The 15,063-nt window shown below is 43.4% G+C and overlaps 2 protein-coding genes across 2 annotated transcripts in view; both read right to left on the minus strand.

Annotated features, from left to right (window-relative positions):
- Positions 1-433: 433 nt before the first annotated feature.
- On the minus strand, positions 434-4,017 carry hoxb2a (homeobox B2a). The gene is made up of 2 exons (XM_062438561.1): positions 3,534-4,017; positions 434-1,922 (listed from the first exon to the last, which is right to left on the minus strand). Exons 1-2 carry the CDS (start codon positions 4,015-4,017, stop codon positions 1,072-1,074), a joined length of 1,335 nt encoding a protein of 444 aa, XP_062294545.1. The 3' UTR covers positions 434-1,071.
- Positions 1,865-15,063, minus strand: part of hoxb3a (homeobox B3a) — a 34,010-nt gene continuing 20,811 nt past the window's right edge. Inside the window, exons 4-5 of the mRNA XM_062438560.1 lie at positions 11,760-12,631; positions 1,865-1,916 (exon numbers count right to left, since the gene is read on the minus strand). Of these exons, the coding sequence (XP_062294544.1) occupies positions 11,763-12,631 (869 nt within the window). The 3' untranslated portion in view covers positions 1,865-1,916; positions 11,760-11,762. The remainder of the gene's footprint in view (positions 1,917-11,759; positions 12,632-15,063) is intronic.

The raw sequence follows: 15,063 nt of genomic DNA on the forward strand, positions 1-15,063 counted from the left end.
ATCTATAAATGACAGACCTTGATTTATAGGTAATGTGAATGAAATATGTCAATTATACAAAGCCTACAATTAAAACTACTATTGTCCACTATTACTGGTAAAAGCAGCTAAATAATTATAACATGGCACTATCTTCTAATAGGCCATTGAAAGCTCGTTGTTTTTATAGGCCTATATTTATTATAAATAGGCCTAAAATTGCATTTGGTATATAAGATAAATATTGCATATGTCTTATAATTATATATCCAGCATTTCCCGTAATTCATTCATCCTGTAAAAAACAAAACGACATTGGCAACATAACATGTTTGTGTGTTTTTTTTTATTATTATTATTATTCCACTATGAAAATATATGTACAATAAATAATTTGGATTTTCACTATTAAAGAATCTCAATAAATAAACTAGGGTCTAAAACTCGGATCATCAGCAGGGCTTCCGTCTCGTCTCGCCTCGTTCAAAGAGAGAGAATGAATTTCATTCTTCAGATTTTCTCTAAAAGCGCTCCAGCGATCTGCACCTATAGACTCCGTGAACAGTTCCTGAGAAGTTATTAAGGATCCATGAAGCTGCACCAGAATGGACGATATAGGAAACAAATCCACACATACTGATAAAGATTAATCATTTTAAGAATGAATTTAAAAAAAAAAAAAAAAAAAAACCAAAACAAGAAAGGTAATAAATACCTGAAATTTGGACAAGGGAAGAGAAAAAAATCCGCTATGTTTTGATCGTTGAAAAAAACAAAAACAAAAAATTCCCTTCGTTGGAATTTAAAAATAAAAACTTCATTTTTAAAATCACCTTAAACTACCTTATAGTCGCAAAATAAAAAACCAGCAAGAAGACGAAAAAATATATTTAAAAATGAACATCATTTTTTCATTCAGAAATGTTTCAGGAATGTTGCCGAGAAGCTTTTCTGCTTTTAAAACAGAGTCCTCGCTGAGTGCGTCTCCTCCGCTCCGATTGTTCCTCCACACAGCCCCGTCCATCCCTCCTTCATGCGGCTTTTCATTTAGCAATTCTTTTTCGTTTGTCTCTGAACGTTTGAGCTTGAACCTCAGAAGTTGAGGTGCTGCAGGTCTATGGTGCACAGTGTGCTTGTGAACAGGTCGAAGTCCTCCTCGGAGAAATCCACCGGGCTATCCAAGCTGCTCTGCAGGCTGGGTGACAGGCAGGCGTCCCCGGCAAAGAAGGCCAGGTCTGGAAGCGAAGATGAGGATGAGGAGGCGGCAGCAGGAGGAACACATGAGGAGGAGGTGATGGAGGAATCCCGCTGCTCAGAGTACGCCGGGTCGGACGGTGCTGCGGGCCCGGCCTCGCTCAGATGCATCAGGCCCGGGTTGTCAGCGGAGTTTGTGGCGGTGAACGCCGGCGGAGAGTGGTGGGTCGAAGCAGAGTCAGAGCAGCCAGATGCCCTTGGCAGCTGTGGGCGTTCAGGACAGCTCAAACGGCCGCCCTCCTCCGGCGTGGGCTGTGCATTGTCCCCGCTGTCATTAGTGTGGGAGGTGGAAGCCGAGGCCGAAGATGGATTGCTGCTCCCCGGCTCTCCCTCCGATGTAACTTCCCCAGTGCCTGATGCTTCCAGCGGCTGGCTTGAGTACGGAGAAGAGGCGTCGGCGCCTTCCAGCGGTTCAAACCCGCCCGGGTCGCTGGATTCGTGGCCTCCGCCTCCGTCCCGGTGGTGCGTCTGGCGCTTATGTTTCATCCGGCGGTTCTGGAACCAAACTTTAACCTGCCGCTCGGTCAGATCCAAAAGAGCGGCGATCTCCACCCTCCTGGGTCGGCATAGGTACTTGTTGAAGTGAAACTCCTTCTCCAGCTCCAGCAGCTGCGTGTTGGTGTAGGCGGTTCGCAGCCGGCGGGACCCGGCTCCTCCACTATCCAGACCCGCCTGGCTCGGATCTGCAGGGACACACAGAGACATAAAGAAGGCAGACACACACATGGCAATTATTAGGACGAATTATTGTGCAAAATCTTTTTATGTTATCCTCATTTTTAATTTTAAGTTTAATTTTACAATTCATTTAAACTTCAAATTCTAATCTAGTTCAAGAGATGCTTGTAAAATCTCTACAATTTTATTGCGTGCCGGATTCCCAAAATAAGCTGTTTCAGCAGCGAGCAGAAATCCCTTCAGCTCCTCTGTCATAAAACAGCAATGAAACACAAAAAGTCTCATAAAAATCCCAATTACAGTAGCAGCCAAAGCCATAACTGTAAAAGCGAACCAATTTGGTGCTGGTAAAAAAAGAAGAAGAAGAAAACCCAAGCAAAGCGCAGATAAAGACAGATGATCATAATGTAAAAAGTGTTCTCCACTCCTGTAAAAGCCTGCAGTGCAGCGCGCCTGCTGTGAGAGGCTGCAGCGTGTGATCACAGAAATGCAAAGAGAGGAAAATAAATAAATCACGGGATAGGGGGGAAATGCTCAGGGAAATGTGGGGATGTCGATGTGAAACGAATGTGGCTGAATCTGTCAAAAACAAGAACTAAAAGCCCAGAATAACTGTAACGAGAATGAGATCAGAAAAGGCAGGAAATTGGGCGAGTAAGGGGAGACAAGAAAACAAGAAGTTCCTATTTAAAATGAATGGGGATGGGATTTTTTTATGTGTGTGTAGAAAGGAGAAAAATAAGAGGGGGGAATTTAAAAAAAAAAAAAAAAAAAATGCAATGGCTCTCATGGAGGACCCCCCACCCCCCTCCCAAAAACAAGAAGAAAAAAAGAAAAGAAAAATACAGTGAGGACCCAGAAAATAAGAATGTGTGCAGTTTGTATCCTGTGTGCATGGAGCCCCCAACCCCCACCCCACCACCATATTTTGTCTGGTCGTTTTGCCTCGCCATTATATTTCCTAGCAACATCCAATATGGCTACCATCTCCAGTTGTGTTATGAATATATAATACCAGGGCGATGCTGCTGCTGCTGCTATGAAATCACAGACACCCAAAAAATAGAATGATACAGGCTGCAGCAGCAATCATCTGCAGAATGGATAAAGAAAGACTGTGCGCCTTTATGAACGATAAATAATTCTATATACACAGAATGCATTTAGGAAATGTTAACTTTAGATGTTGCAGGATTAACAGGAAGCTGATCTGGGTTCAGTTTAAGTTGAATTCTACTTATTGATCCACAGATTGACAGAGATGATGTGTGCATATTTAAAACATGATGAGAGAGTGTGCAATGCACTGCAGCATAATGCAGTGGTCTAGATATGGCTTCCCTGTTGACACAGCATCACAGCACTGCACAATACACACACACACAAACACACACACACACACACACACACACTGAGGATGGAAAAGACAATGACATCTAACCAAATCTACGCTGTGTGTAATGAATGGAAGGTTCTTACTGTGGTGGAAATGAAATGAAGATGCAAACAGAAAATTAAAGAACATGCTGCACATCCTTCACAGTCACAACACACATACACACACATACGCACACATACACACACACATTAACATTCTGGCTCCCGCATCCCAGCATACCGACCTGTGGGTGACTCGATGCCCGCCGAAGCGTACCCGGAGGCGGTCGGCGACGGGGAAGACGAGGCGGGGGGGATGATGGGTCCTCCACCGCTGGAGCTGCTCCCAGGTTTGGGGCACTTCTTGGATGACTTCTTCTCCTTCATCCAGGGGAACTCGTGTGCCAGCGGACCTGCCGAGGTGGCCTTGGCCGGGGCAGGGGCCTGGCCAGCCGGGCAGGGCTGCTGGGCGGCTCGGTGGTGCGTCTGGAGGCCATTAGTGGCGGAGGTCCTCCGGTTCTGCTGGCTCCTAACAGCCGGTCTCGGCTGGCTGGCTGTGCAGGGGCTGAGGCTGGGGATGGTGTGCTCGAAGGGAGGCGGAATTACTGTCGACTCCTTGATTGATGAAGTTTGAAATGACTCCAGGACGGCGGGGAAGGACGTCAGACACTCTGCTAGGGACGGCTGGCTGTTTATAAAACCGATCTCCCTCTCAAATTCAAAATTCATAGCTCCCTCAAAAACCGGTTTCACCCTCAAACGGCGAGACCCCCGAACAATCCCTTCCCCAAAATAAAAAAAACAAAACACATACACACGCGCACGCACGCACACGCACACAACACAATATGGCTTCTTAAAAAAACAAAACCAAATGAAAAAAAACGCACGAGCGTGTAGGCTCCCGACCGCAATGGCGTAAATGCGGTGGCTATATAATAATTGTGTATATTGGTGATATTACTAGCGTATGGGGACCTGGGTAGGCTAAACTGAAGAACTATGGGGCGAAATTGCAGCCAATTCCTGGTCATGTGACCCACAGCAGCCAATCGGGGGTCCGGGCCTGGCGGCGGCGATGGCTGTGGGAAGCAGCATTATTATTTTTTCACCAAATGCTGTGGTAAAGTGGGGCTGTATCGCAGGATAGCTGCTATTGTTTTGTCCTAACGGGGGGTACATTCTGGGAGGGGGGGAAACCTGAAGGCGGCCGGTCGCCATGTGCGCAGTGTGGGCGGCGAGTTGGAGCATCCCGGCTCCGGTGTTACGCACAAACAATAGAGCATCTCTAAGACATGTTTTTTGCTCCTCTGGGTGATGTAATGACGGTTAACATGAGGAGAACGGAGCTGGCCAGCACCGTTTACAATATGGCTCCTTTACATAGAAGAAGAAAAAAAAAAATCATGTTTACAGCAACACTCAGCTCATTAATCTTATAAAGTGTGACAGAGGCTGAGAAATCCCCCAAAGTCACACACACACAAAAAAAAAAACAAAAAAAAAAACTTGGAGAGTGTTTTAGATGGCGCGGCAGCTCAGGAGGAGAGGATGATGAAGATTTCTACTCAGCGGTAGTGAAGATGAAGCAGATTGACTCATAAGAGAGCAGAGACAGAAACATAGATTTAACAGTGAGAGGCAGAGATTGAAGGAAGCCTGTTGGTGTGTAAGTTTGACATTTTATTTTGTATATAATAGTCCTCGTTTATATTATTATATGGGACTTTTTTAATAGTTGTAGAGCATGTGTGTGTGTGTGTGTGTGTGTGTGTGTGTTTGTGTGCAAGAGAGAGAGAGAGTGAGAGAGAGAGAGAGAGAGAGAGAGAGAGAGAGAGAGAGAGAGAGAGAGAGAGAGAGAGAGAGAGAGAGAAACTTAACATTTGTCTAAATATAATCTCACCCTAAAATAGTCTCTGCACACAGGCTCCAAAATTCTTCTTGTAAGCTACCACGGTTCTCTCTCATCCCTCTCTTTCTCTCCTTCTCTCTCTCCAGTGTGATGGGTGAGTGTTAAAAACGTTCGGTGTGTTTACGGAGTGAGAGAGAGAGAGAGTTCACAGCGAGGTCGCTCCGTACAAACTGGGGAAGGAGGGGAGAGCGCGCTGGCCTCCTGTTCCTGTTCCACCTAATAGTTAAAAATAATAATACAGCAGCAATAATATGGATGCTAATAGTAAGTGAGAGTGTGTTGAGTGGCCTTCAGACTCACCAGGACTCACATGGAGGTTGTTGGGTTTTTTTTAGAGAGAGAGAGAGAGAGAGAGAGAGAGAGAGAGAGAGAGAGAGAGAGAGAGAGAGAGAGAGAGAGAGAGAGAGAGAGAGAGATCAGGAACTCGGGAGTTTAGCAGAGGATATTTTGGGGAGGGCCCGAGGAGCCCCGAGTGGAAAAAAAAGAAGTGCGGTGATCAATCTTTCTCTCTCTGCAAAGAGCCTGACAGCAGCCCCTCTCTCTCCCTAAATAACCAGAAAACCTCCCATTTAACTGTATCTCTCTGTCTCCTCTTTTAGTTACTGAAATCCACGTGTTTTATAGTTTTTACGCAGCTTTTACGCACAGAATATACGCAAAAATACGTCATTAGGGAATATTCTATCTATAAAAAAATGAAAAGGACTCAGCTACCACGCAGGAACAAATGGGTAGAAGCTATTTACGTCTCACCCCCGGCTCTCTTTCTTTCCCATGGCATTTGGCTTCGCCTCTGGCTTTAAAAAAGAGGCAGAAAAACAAAAATGTGTGTGGGAGTGAGGGCCTTTGAAACACTGCAGAAAGCGCAGGCAGTGAGTAGGCCGAGGCTATAGACACACAGACAACACACACACACACACACCCTCACACACACAAATCAAACCGAAACACAGCGGACACAAACTACTAACTGAGCTCCAGCAACTCTCAGTATACACTTTTCCTTTTTTATCTAATTTTCACGATGTAGACAATATATATATATATATAAATATACATATATATATAAATATATATATTGTACAATGGTAAGGAGTTTATTGGGAGTTTTGGGTGGAGAGAAAAAGCCGTTTTTATCACGTCAAACCAAACGTGGATTTACCAGCTGTGGATTTCTATTTTATTTTATTTTGTAGTATTTTTGTTTTGTTTTGGGGACACTGTTAATGGCAGAGTAAAGTATTCCCTTTTATAGCAACTACTTTTTAATTCTATTTGTTATCTAAATTGTAATGAATAATTATTGATATGATAATATATTGCTAAATGAGATTTTTATTGTGGTGGTTTCATTGGCTTTTTCCGGTAAAATCTGAAAAATGTAAAAGGGCTTTTCCCGTAATGGTGCTAATTACTATTAATATGTTATTAATAATAATAATAATAATAATATTAGTAGTAGTAGTATAAATGATTATAGAGGTAGGATAAATCGATGGCTACTGGACTTCTGGTTACATAACTTCTTTAACTGATTTTTCAGTCGTATTAAATCTCAGTTTCCAGAGCAGTCTGTATGTACCTGCTGTGAGTGTGCTCTACAGTAGCTCTACTGTTTTCAGCTGTGCCTCAGTGGCTGAAGCCGAGCTCTCCGTCTGTTTTTATGAGGCAATAAATTAGATCCAATCCCTGCTTATTGGTGTTTTTATTGTCTGTTAGTCCAACGGAGATGTAAAGGGAAGTACGGCCATTATTTATGGGAGGCTGATTTATGTCCCAAGTTTTATGCTGCTCTGCTCTTCTCAGAGAGAGAGAGAGAAAGAGAGAGAGAGAGAGAGAGAGAGAGAGAGAGAGAGAGAGAGAGAGAGAGAGAGAGAGAGAGAGAGAGAGAGAGGTGGGGTGGGTAGGGGGAGGTAGAGACCACGTGATTAGGCCATGGCGCAAGCCTCAGGGCTTTTTTTAGTTTTAAACATCAACACAGGACACACAGCTTACCAGGAGGATCACTATGTGCTTTTGTGTATAAAAAGAGAGGGAGGACAGCAGAGAGAGAGCAACATGTTAACAGAGAACACGTTCAACTGAATCCTCTAAACTACTACCTTCATCTTAAAGTTCTGCATTTTGAGTTCAGCAGCGACACTTTTGGATTACAGATGGTTTATCTTTACACCCTCCACTGAAACACTTTCACATCTTGCAATAAAGTGTCTATGCAGAGGCTTTTATTGTGAAACATTCAGATTTTGAGCTCAGGTTCTAGAGGTGACATGGTTTTTTGGTGTCCTGCTCAAAGACACTTCAGCCGTCTGAAGGGGTTAAACCCAAATTTCCTTTCCTGCCCTTTTGCTGCTCCAAATACTCGGCAACTTTAACATGAAAATGAAACAATTGATTTTAAATGGGCCTGCATTTGTGTATCTGTTTTGTGTGGAGAACTTAAAGGACAAGTGCGTAAGATTTAGTGGCATCTGGGGATGAAGTTGCAGATCCACCTCCCCTTACAGTGGCCACAAAAACTCGCAAAAACCCTATTTAGAGCCGTTGTTTGATTTGTCCGTTCTGGGCTACTGTAGAAACATGGTGGTCCAACATGGCGGACCCGCTCCCTATGTAAATAAAAAGGTCTCATCCTAAAGTGTTTCTTAGTTTTAAATGATCACACATTAATTAAAACCTACTTATGAATGCTATATCACATTTCTGCCACTAGATGTCACTAAATCATACACATTGCACCTTTAAATGTTTTCTCCAGCATCAGTGACAGATATCACAGCTTGACCTATCACGTCTATCCGAAACGGTACCGTGAGGGTAGAATTAACACCGGACACTAAAATATAAAGAACAGGTCGTGCTCGTGACCTTAAACCTTGGCTGGGATGCAGAGTAGTATTAGGCATTATTAGAATTGGCAGATCGCTGGCTCTGGTATAGCTGGTACGGCAAATGAACATCAGCCAACATCAAAATAGTCTAGCAGGCACTTTGCCAAGCAGCCACCTTTGTAATGTAGCTTGTAAACTATAAAAGAACTCCAAATCCAACGAAAGGTTAAAGATGTTTCAATGTCTGACATGTAACACGTGGCTCTCGGCTTCACATTCAATCATCGCGAAACTTTTTCTGACAGTGATGCCGCTTCTTTGGCCCGAGGCACTGACCTGATATTGAATACTCGTCTCTGAACCGGTTCCCTCCAAAAAAACAAAAACCTTCAGAGAGCTGCTGTTTTTAAAGGAGTTACACTAAACATTTTGTTCTTTAACCAATAGATCACAGTAGAATAAACACAACCCCAGCGCCCCCCCCTCAAGATTACTTAAGAATTAAACAGTTATTGGTAGTTTGAAAGGATTTAGGTAAATAATGTCAGTTGCAGGATTTTATTTTGAAGGGTAATTCATCCTGCAGGGTATGGCCCACTAGAGAAGTTTGTGGTGTGCCATTATTTGCATATTTTCATACTCAGTGATTTTTTTTGCCACAGCTGGCAGCAGAGAGGAGGCCAACACAAAGTGCGCCAGATGAGGGAGCGGGGGTGTTGAATGAGTGGGTAGTGTTTTTTTTTTTTTTTGTTTGTTTCTCACTTACAGGTTTTGCTTCTATAAAGCTTTTGGAAAATGTTTCATCTGGTTTGATTCTCCAAAGCTTTACTGTTCAAGTCAGCCATCAAACTTCATGTGCCACCTTTACGCAATGCCACCAAACCCTCAGTGAACGCTGCCTCAGAGAGCGCTCTATTGTCTTTTCAGACAGGGGGGTTTCTGTGGGGTTTTCGGGATGATGACATTTTGAATCGTTATTTACAAAAGAACCACAAACTTCAACTTCTTAACCCCCCCTCTCGAGAATCTTAAAAAAGTGACGATAGCTCTGAATAACATAACATTTTATTAAAGAATTGTTCGACAGACAACTCTCTCAACAATGAAAGAAAAAGGAGCTACAAAGGACAAAGAAATAAGTTGTTTTTTCTCCAAAAAAGACTTGTTCTTTTTTTCCAGCTAATAGTTTGTCTAAATTTTCCGACTATGCACGGATGGGTTACCAATCCCCGTCCTTGCCTTTTTCCCTGTACAAGTCAAGACATTTATGTACAAGGGTCATTATAGGAACATAAAAACTACTTATTTTCTTCTAAAATACAAGAACTAAAAAAATGTAACTTCAGTACAATGGACAAGAAGAAACACAACGTTGTTTTTTTTTTTCTTTCGTAACAGGTAAATACTAAAAAAGTACAGTATTTTTTCTCGATATAAATACATGAAGGATAAATAATAATAATACAAAACAGAAAGTCTTTTTTTAAACGGGCTATAACAAATAAATATTTATATATGAATGTTCACTTGAACACACATTGGCGAAAGACGCTTTGATTGGAGGGTCTTCCGTCTTCAAAATAAGATTTTATTATTATTATTTCTTTTTTTTCTTTTTTTTTTACCTTTAACCATCAAAATGTAAACTCTAAGTGCAACAATGATGCCCAGATGTGAAAAGCATTTGTGTAAATCTGCACTTTTAAAAACTGTACGACGGGTTTATTGGCAGAACATCGGTGAGGGCAGCGGGGGTCAACACGCTCGACAGTCTGTGAGGTGTTTTTTTTTTGTGTGTGTGTTGTCCCAAACTGACCTCACCGAATGATTCCAACAAATAAACCCAGTTGTTTTAAAAATGTGTGATACACATCAGCTCAGATTTCTGGGACATGCATTTTTGTTCAAATATATACCCTGTATCCACGTTAAAAGTCAAGATATGTGAGAACAAAACAAAACAAAAACAATATAAAATGTGGACTTGTAGCTACGCATTGGTGTCCGCTCATGTAAGTGAACCCTTCCAAAGATAGAAAGAAAGAGAGAGAAAGAGGGAGAGAGAGAAAGAGAGAGAGGAGGGTAATAATGACTTACCCAAACATAAATAAATAGTGTTCTCCACTCTTATTTACCCTGTGTCGATGATGTGCTAAAATAAGAACATTAAAAATGTCTCTTCCATGTCCTCCTTCCATGTTTGTTTGAAGATGTCAGCAGCTGGCGTAACCTGGCTGTGTGAATGTGTGTGTGTGTCTGTGTGTGTGTGTGTGTGTGTGTGTGTGTGTGTGTGTGTGTGTGTGTGAAGTTGTGATTAGCTAATGTAGCTTAGCACAGATGTGAGTGTAAGTCTATGGGAGCTAGTTTAGCCGTTGAGCTCGCAGCTTCTTAAAACCCTGTTAAGAGTGATGGGAGTGGTGAGTGCATGTGTGGTGACAGATGTGTACGTGTATGTGTGTGTGTTAGGGGGTTCGGTGGGGTGGGGGGGGGGATGTTGTGGGGAGGGGATTGTAGAAAAATGTTTGCCTCCTTCAGAAGCCAATGTGCTGCTGCCACAGACAGGAGACGGTGGGTTAGTAGTGATTCAGTCTGGACAGACATAGACAGGTACGGCAGGAGGTCAAAAAAGAGACGGTGAGAGGAAGACGATCCAGTGGTTTTTATGCGCTTCGTGGAACGGAGGGGGGGTGGAGGGGGCGAGAACGGAGGAAGACGAGTGCTGCCAGCTCGAGCCATATATTTCCCCTTTCTCTCCCTCTCTCTCTCTCTGGTTGATGGAGAGCGAGAGCCCTCCACATAGCTCAGCTGACAACATGTGTTGCCTGGAGGGGAAGAGAGCTCATCGTCATAAATCTAACCACCTCGTTAACTGCCCATTAAAATCTCAACTATTTCATTTACCAGGCGGGAGAGCTGTTTGTATATGTGTGTCTTAGGGGGGAGATTTTATTATCATAGTAGAATTTTAAACACATACTAGCTCTATATAGCTCATTATACTACATGCTAGCAGAACTACTGCTGTAATTTGCTCCGCCCACACAAAAATTGTTAGGAAAAGCTCAGAAATGCTTTAAAAATCTACAGAGGGCAGCTTCTGTAACAAGTAAATAATTAGACATATACTGAAAGAGTTGAGATGTTTTAAGGTCATTCACCCTCTAACACTAGAATACAATATTAGATTATCTTCATTTTCATTAACTGCTCAGTAAATTATCAGCCTAATGAATACTAACTAAACTATGGTGCTGCAAGCACTACAAAGGGTTTTATGTCCTCATTTTACTAAAGAGTACACTGTAAAATGTGAGGTTTTAATAGTAGAGAGGAAGATAGCAACTTTGGTCCCAGTCAAAAAATTCAAAAGTAATTTTTGGCAACTGATTTCATTACCTTTACAAAACTGAAATGGTTCTTTTATGAACTTAAAAAAGCGTGAAAAGGGGTGAAAGCTGTGGCTCCAATCAGACCTTATGAAGCGACTGATGAGAACAGTGGAAAAAGCACGGCTGGCAAACACCAAAACACTGATCGCTCCCCTTTGTGGCTACAGAGTGCGAGACAAACCACTGGATCGCTCCTGTAGTCTCATTTAGTCTCTCATGCCGTCCCGTTGCAGCAGTAGAGTCCCCACGTGTTAGTTAGTCTGTTAGTGAGTCGCGTCATGTTACTTGTTCTGTGTCGTCTTCACTATTTTCCTACGTTGTCGTTTTTTTGTTCCAAACCTGCTACAGGTGAGTGAGTTTGGGTGCTTCCTGGATTCTGCCCTGAGTCGAGGTGTGGTGCGCCGACAGCTCTGTGTACGTCGGGTGTGTGGGCGGGTCGCAGGGACCCTGGGGGCCACCTCCGCCCACGTGGTGCTGGTTGGCGGCTGACATGGGCCCTGCGCCGTTGTAGTCCATGGTTTGGTGATGGGTTGGCGTGGGGCCGAGGTGGTTTAGGCCGTACATGGAGGGCCCGGAGCCAGGCATGGGTTCCACATAGCTGCCGCCCCCAACGTAGACTGGACTGGCCTGCATGTTGGTGGGTGTTCCATACCCGGCACTGTTGGCCTGTACTAGGCTGTGGTGGGGATGGGGGTCACCGTAGTCCGGGTCTGGAGCGCCGTACTTCTGCTGGGGGGGGCAGCCCTTCATAGGAACATTGGAGTAGGCAGTGGACATGGAGTAAGACACTCCCTGGTGAGGCTTTCCGAAGGATGGTGGAGACGGAGCGTCGTAGCCTGATCCTCCACCGACTCCCCCTACCATGGGGTGCATTGAGTTGAGGAAGCTTGCGGAGGACTGCATCGGCAGTGGCGGGGAGCCAGTCGGTGACGGCCCTCCAGAACTGGAACTCAGGCCCTTGGACTTCTGGTCCTTCTTGTACTTCATGCGTCGGTTCTGGAACCAGATCTTGATCTGGCGTTCTGACAGGTTGAGCAGGTTGGCCATTTCCACGCGCCGCGGCCGGCACAGGTACCGGTTGAAGTGGAACTCCTTCTCCAGCTCAACCAGTTGGCCGCTGGTGTACGCCGTACGAGCTCGCTTAGATGATGCCGAAGACCCGCCGGTGGGACTCTTCTCCCCGCTGCTCCCGCTCTCAGCTCCTCCTGACGCTGAGGAGAGAGGAAGAAAAAAATGAAACAAAGAAAGCAAAATTGAAAAAATATGAGATAGTTAAAGACAAATGGAGAAAAATGAAGAGGATACAGAAAAAAAAAACTAGGAAAACAAACACAAGCCTTGGGCACAAACCCCAGAAAATTGGACTCTCTTACAAATAAAAGAAGGAAAGGATGGAAAGCATTAAGAAGAAGATGGAGATAGTAAGAGACAGGTAAAAAGATGATGAAATGAAAATTGAGAGCGCCAGTAAGGTAGAGCCTGCATGCTTGAGGAAAATTGAAAGCATTCAGGTTCTTAATAAAGCAGAGGGGGGTCTGTGCAGGCCAAATTATCCCTTGATATTAGTTGTCAACACTTCATAACAGTGGCAGTTATTAAGAGACGGAGGCCCTGGTACTGGCCAAGGGCGGCTAAATTGCATTTTGGCTGGAAAGACAAACGCCCTGCAGCAACAGCAGCCACAGCAGAAGGACTATAAGCGGGAGTTGGATTTAGCTGGACCTGCACACAAGAAAATTCAAGCTAGTCCTCATCACATTTGCGTGATAATATTACTGATTCCTACGAGACATGAAGGTATTTAGAGACTTGCTCCGAGTCTGACCACACTTGTTTTCCTTGATGAGGATGATGCAGGGTTATATCTGCGGGTTGGATTATCATATTTTCCTACTTGATTTGATTTGACTTAATTTGATTCCAGCGTTGTTTGGGTTGAGTGAATTTCATGACCCTTGGGCTTTGGGCACCTGTGGAAACCACCTACTGGCTCAATGTAAGTCACTCTTAATTAGCGCCAGTGATTCGAGTACCCTAAATATACTTTTTGAAAATGGCAATGGCACGTTTCTCTCAACAGGAAGCTAACCCTTTGACGAGCTTCAGCTGCTTGATAACGAGTTCATTATTATAATCAGGTGTGTGTGGGTGGGGAGATACCGAAAACATGCAGGGTCATAGCTCTCCAGAAGCAGGGTTGAAGACTGGCTCTAGATAATAGACGCAAAAGTTCTCAAGTAGACTAACATAGGTGTTACTATTGACTTGAATGTCAAAACAAAGTGCACTGCCCAAAATGGTGATTCCCATCATTTTTTTGCAGGCTATGAAGGCTTATCAACCTTAAATCTATCAACTATCATCATTGCTTTATCAGTCATCTTTCTGTTTAGACAAACACACTCCCAAGAATGCTGGTTTGCCAACAACAGCTTGGGTGCTAAGAAGATACGTTGATTCCAATGCTTCTTTCACCAATACACGTTTTCCCCTAACAAAAACAATGTTGCGATATACGTTTTACAATCCACAATTTAGGAAATGAAAACCAACCGTTTACCACCAAGTTTATCTGTGTAGCTTTTGCCTATACTCAGACAGTTGTACACAAAGTGACAATTAAACCACATCATATAAAGGCAAAACTGACCAGTAATATTAGTGTTTGGTGGATATTTTGGTAATAATTAGCGATATTACCACATTCTGAGCTCAGGATATGTTGAGGACAATATTATAACGGACAAAGCCAATGGTGGGAGCAACGACAATAAAACATAGCTGTGGTTTTAATACTGGCGCTGTTTTCCTTTCATCTTTCCAGAATGGTCTCGACTGGTGTGAAAAGACAAAACATGGATGAGCTTAAATGTCCTAAGTGTCATTTGCGCCTCATTTGAACCCACTTCTTTAAGTTCCACGTGTCCAAAAGTTTTACGTACATGACAGCTGGTTTGCTAACGTAAATGTACATAACTGTTGGTTTGCTAACATAAATGTACATGACAGCTGGCTTGCTAACGTAAATGTACATAACGGTTGGTTTGTTAACGTAAATGTACATGACGGTTGGTTTGTTAACGTATATGTACATGATGACTGACTTGCTAACGTAAATGTACATGACGGCTGACTTGCTAACGTAAATGTACATGACGGCTGGCTTGCTAACGTAAATGTACATGACGCTGGCTTGCTAACGTAAATGTACATGCCGGCTGGCTTGCTAACGTAAATGTACATGATGGTTGGTTTGTTAACGTAAATGTACATGATGGTTGGTTTGTTAACGTAAATGTACATGATGGTTGGTTTGTTAACGTAAATGTACATGACGGCTGGCTTGCTAACGTAAATGTACATGATGGTTGGTTTGTTAACGTAAATGTACATGACGGCTGGTTTGCTAACATGAACCCACATGATGGTTGTTTTGCTAACGTTAATGAAACATTGCTAACACTGGCCTTGTGTTTTTTTTCCCATCTTCATGTTAATATTAATTCTAAACTACGCTACCTCTTCCATCTCTCTCTGTGTCAGTATACTGAACGCGCCGTTGTTATGAATTCGCTGGTATGCGCCCATGTCCATGCCTGCGATGTGTTCACTTTAATAATAGCTGATGCAGCGCACTTCAAAG

This window comes from Scomber scombrus, chromosome 18 (assembly GCF_963691925.1).
Source record: "Scomber scombrus chromosome 18, fScoSco1.1, whole genome shotgun sequence".
Taxonomy (NCBI): domain Eukaryota; kingdom Metazoa; phylum Chordata; class Actinopteri; order Scombriformes; family Scombridae; genus Scomber; species Scomber scombrus.

Coding starts and splice junctions, on each gene's coding strand:
- hoxb2a (XM_062438561.1), bottom strand. CDS start 4,017: ATGAATTTTGAATTTGAGAGGGAGATCGGTTTTATAAACAGCCAGCCG. Junction 1,923..3,533: donor GGGCATCGAGTCACCCACAG/GTCGGTATGCTG, acceptor CTCTGTGTGTCC/CTGCAGATCCGAGCCAGGCG.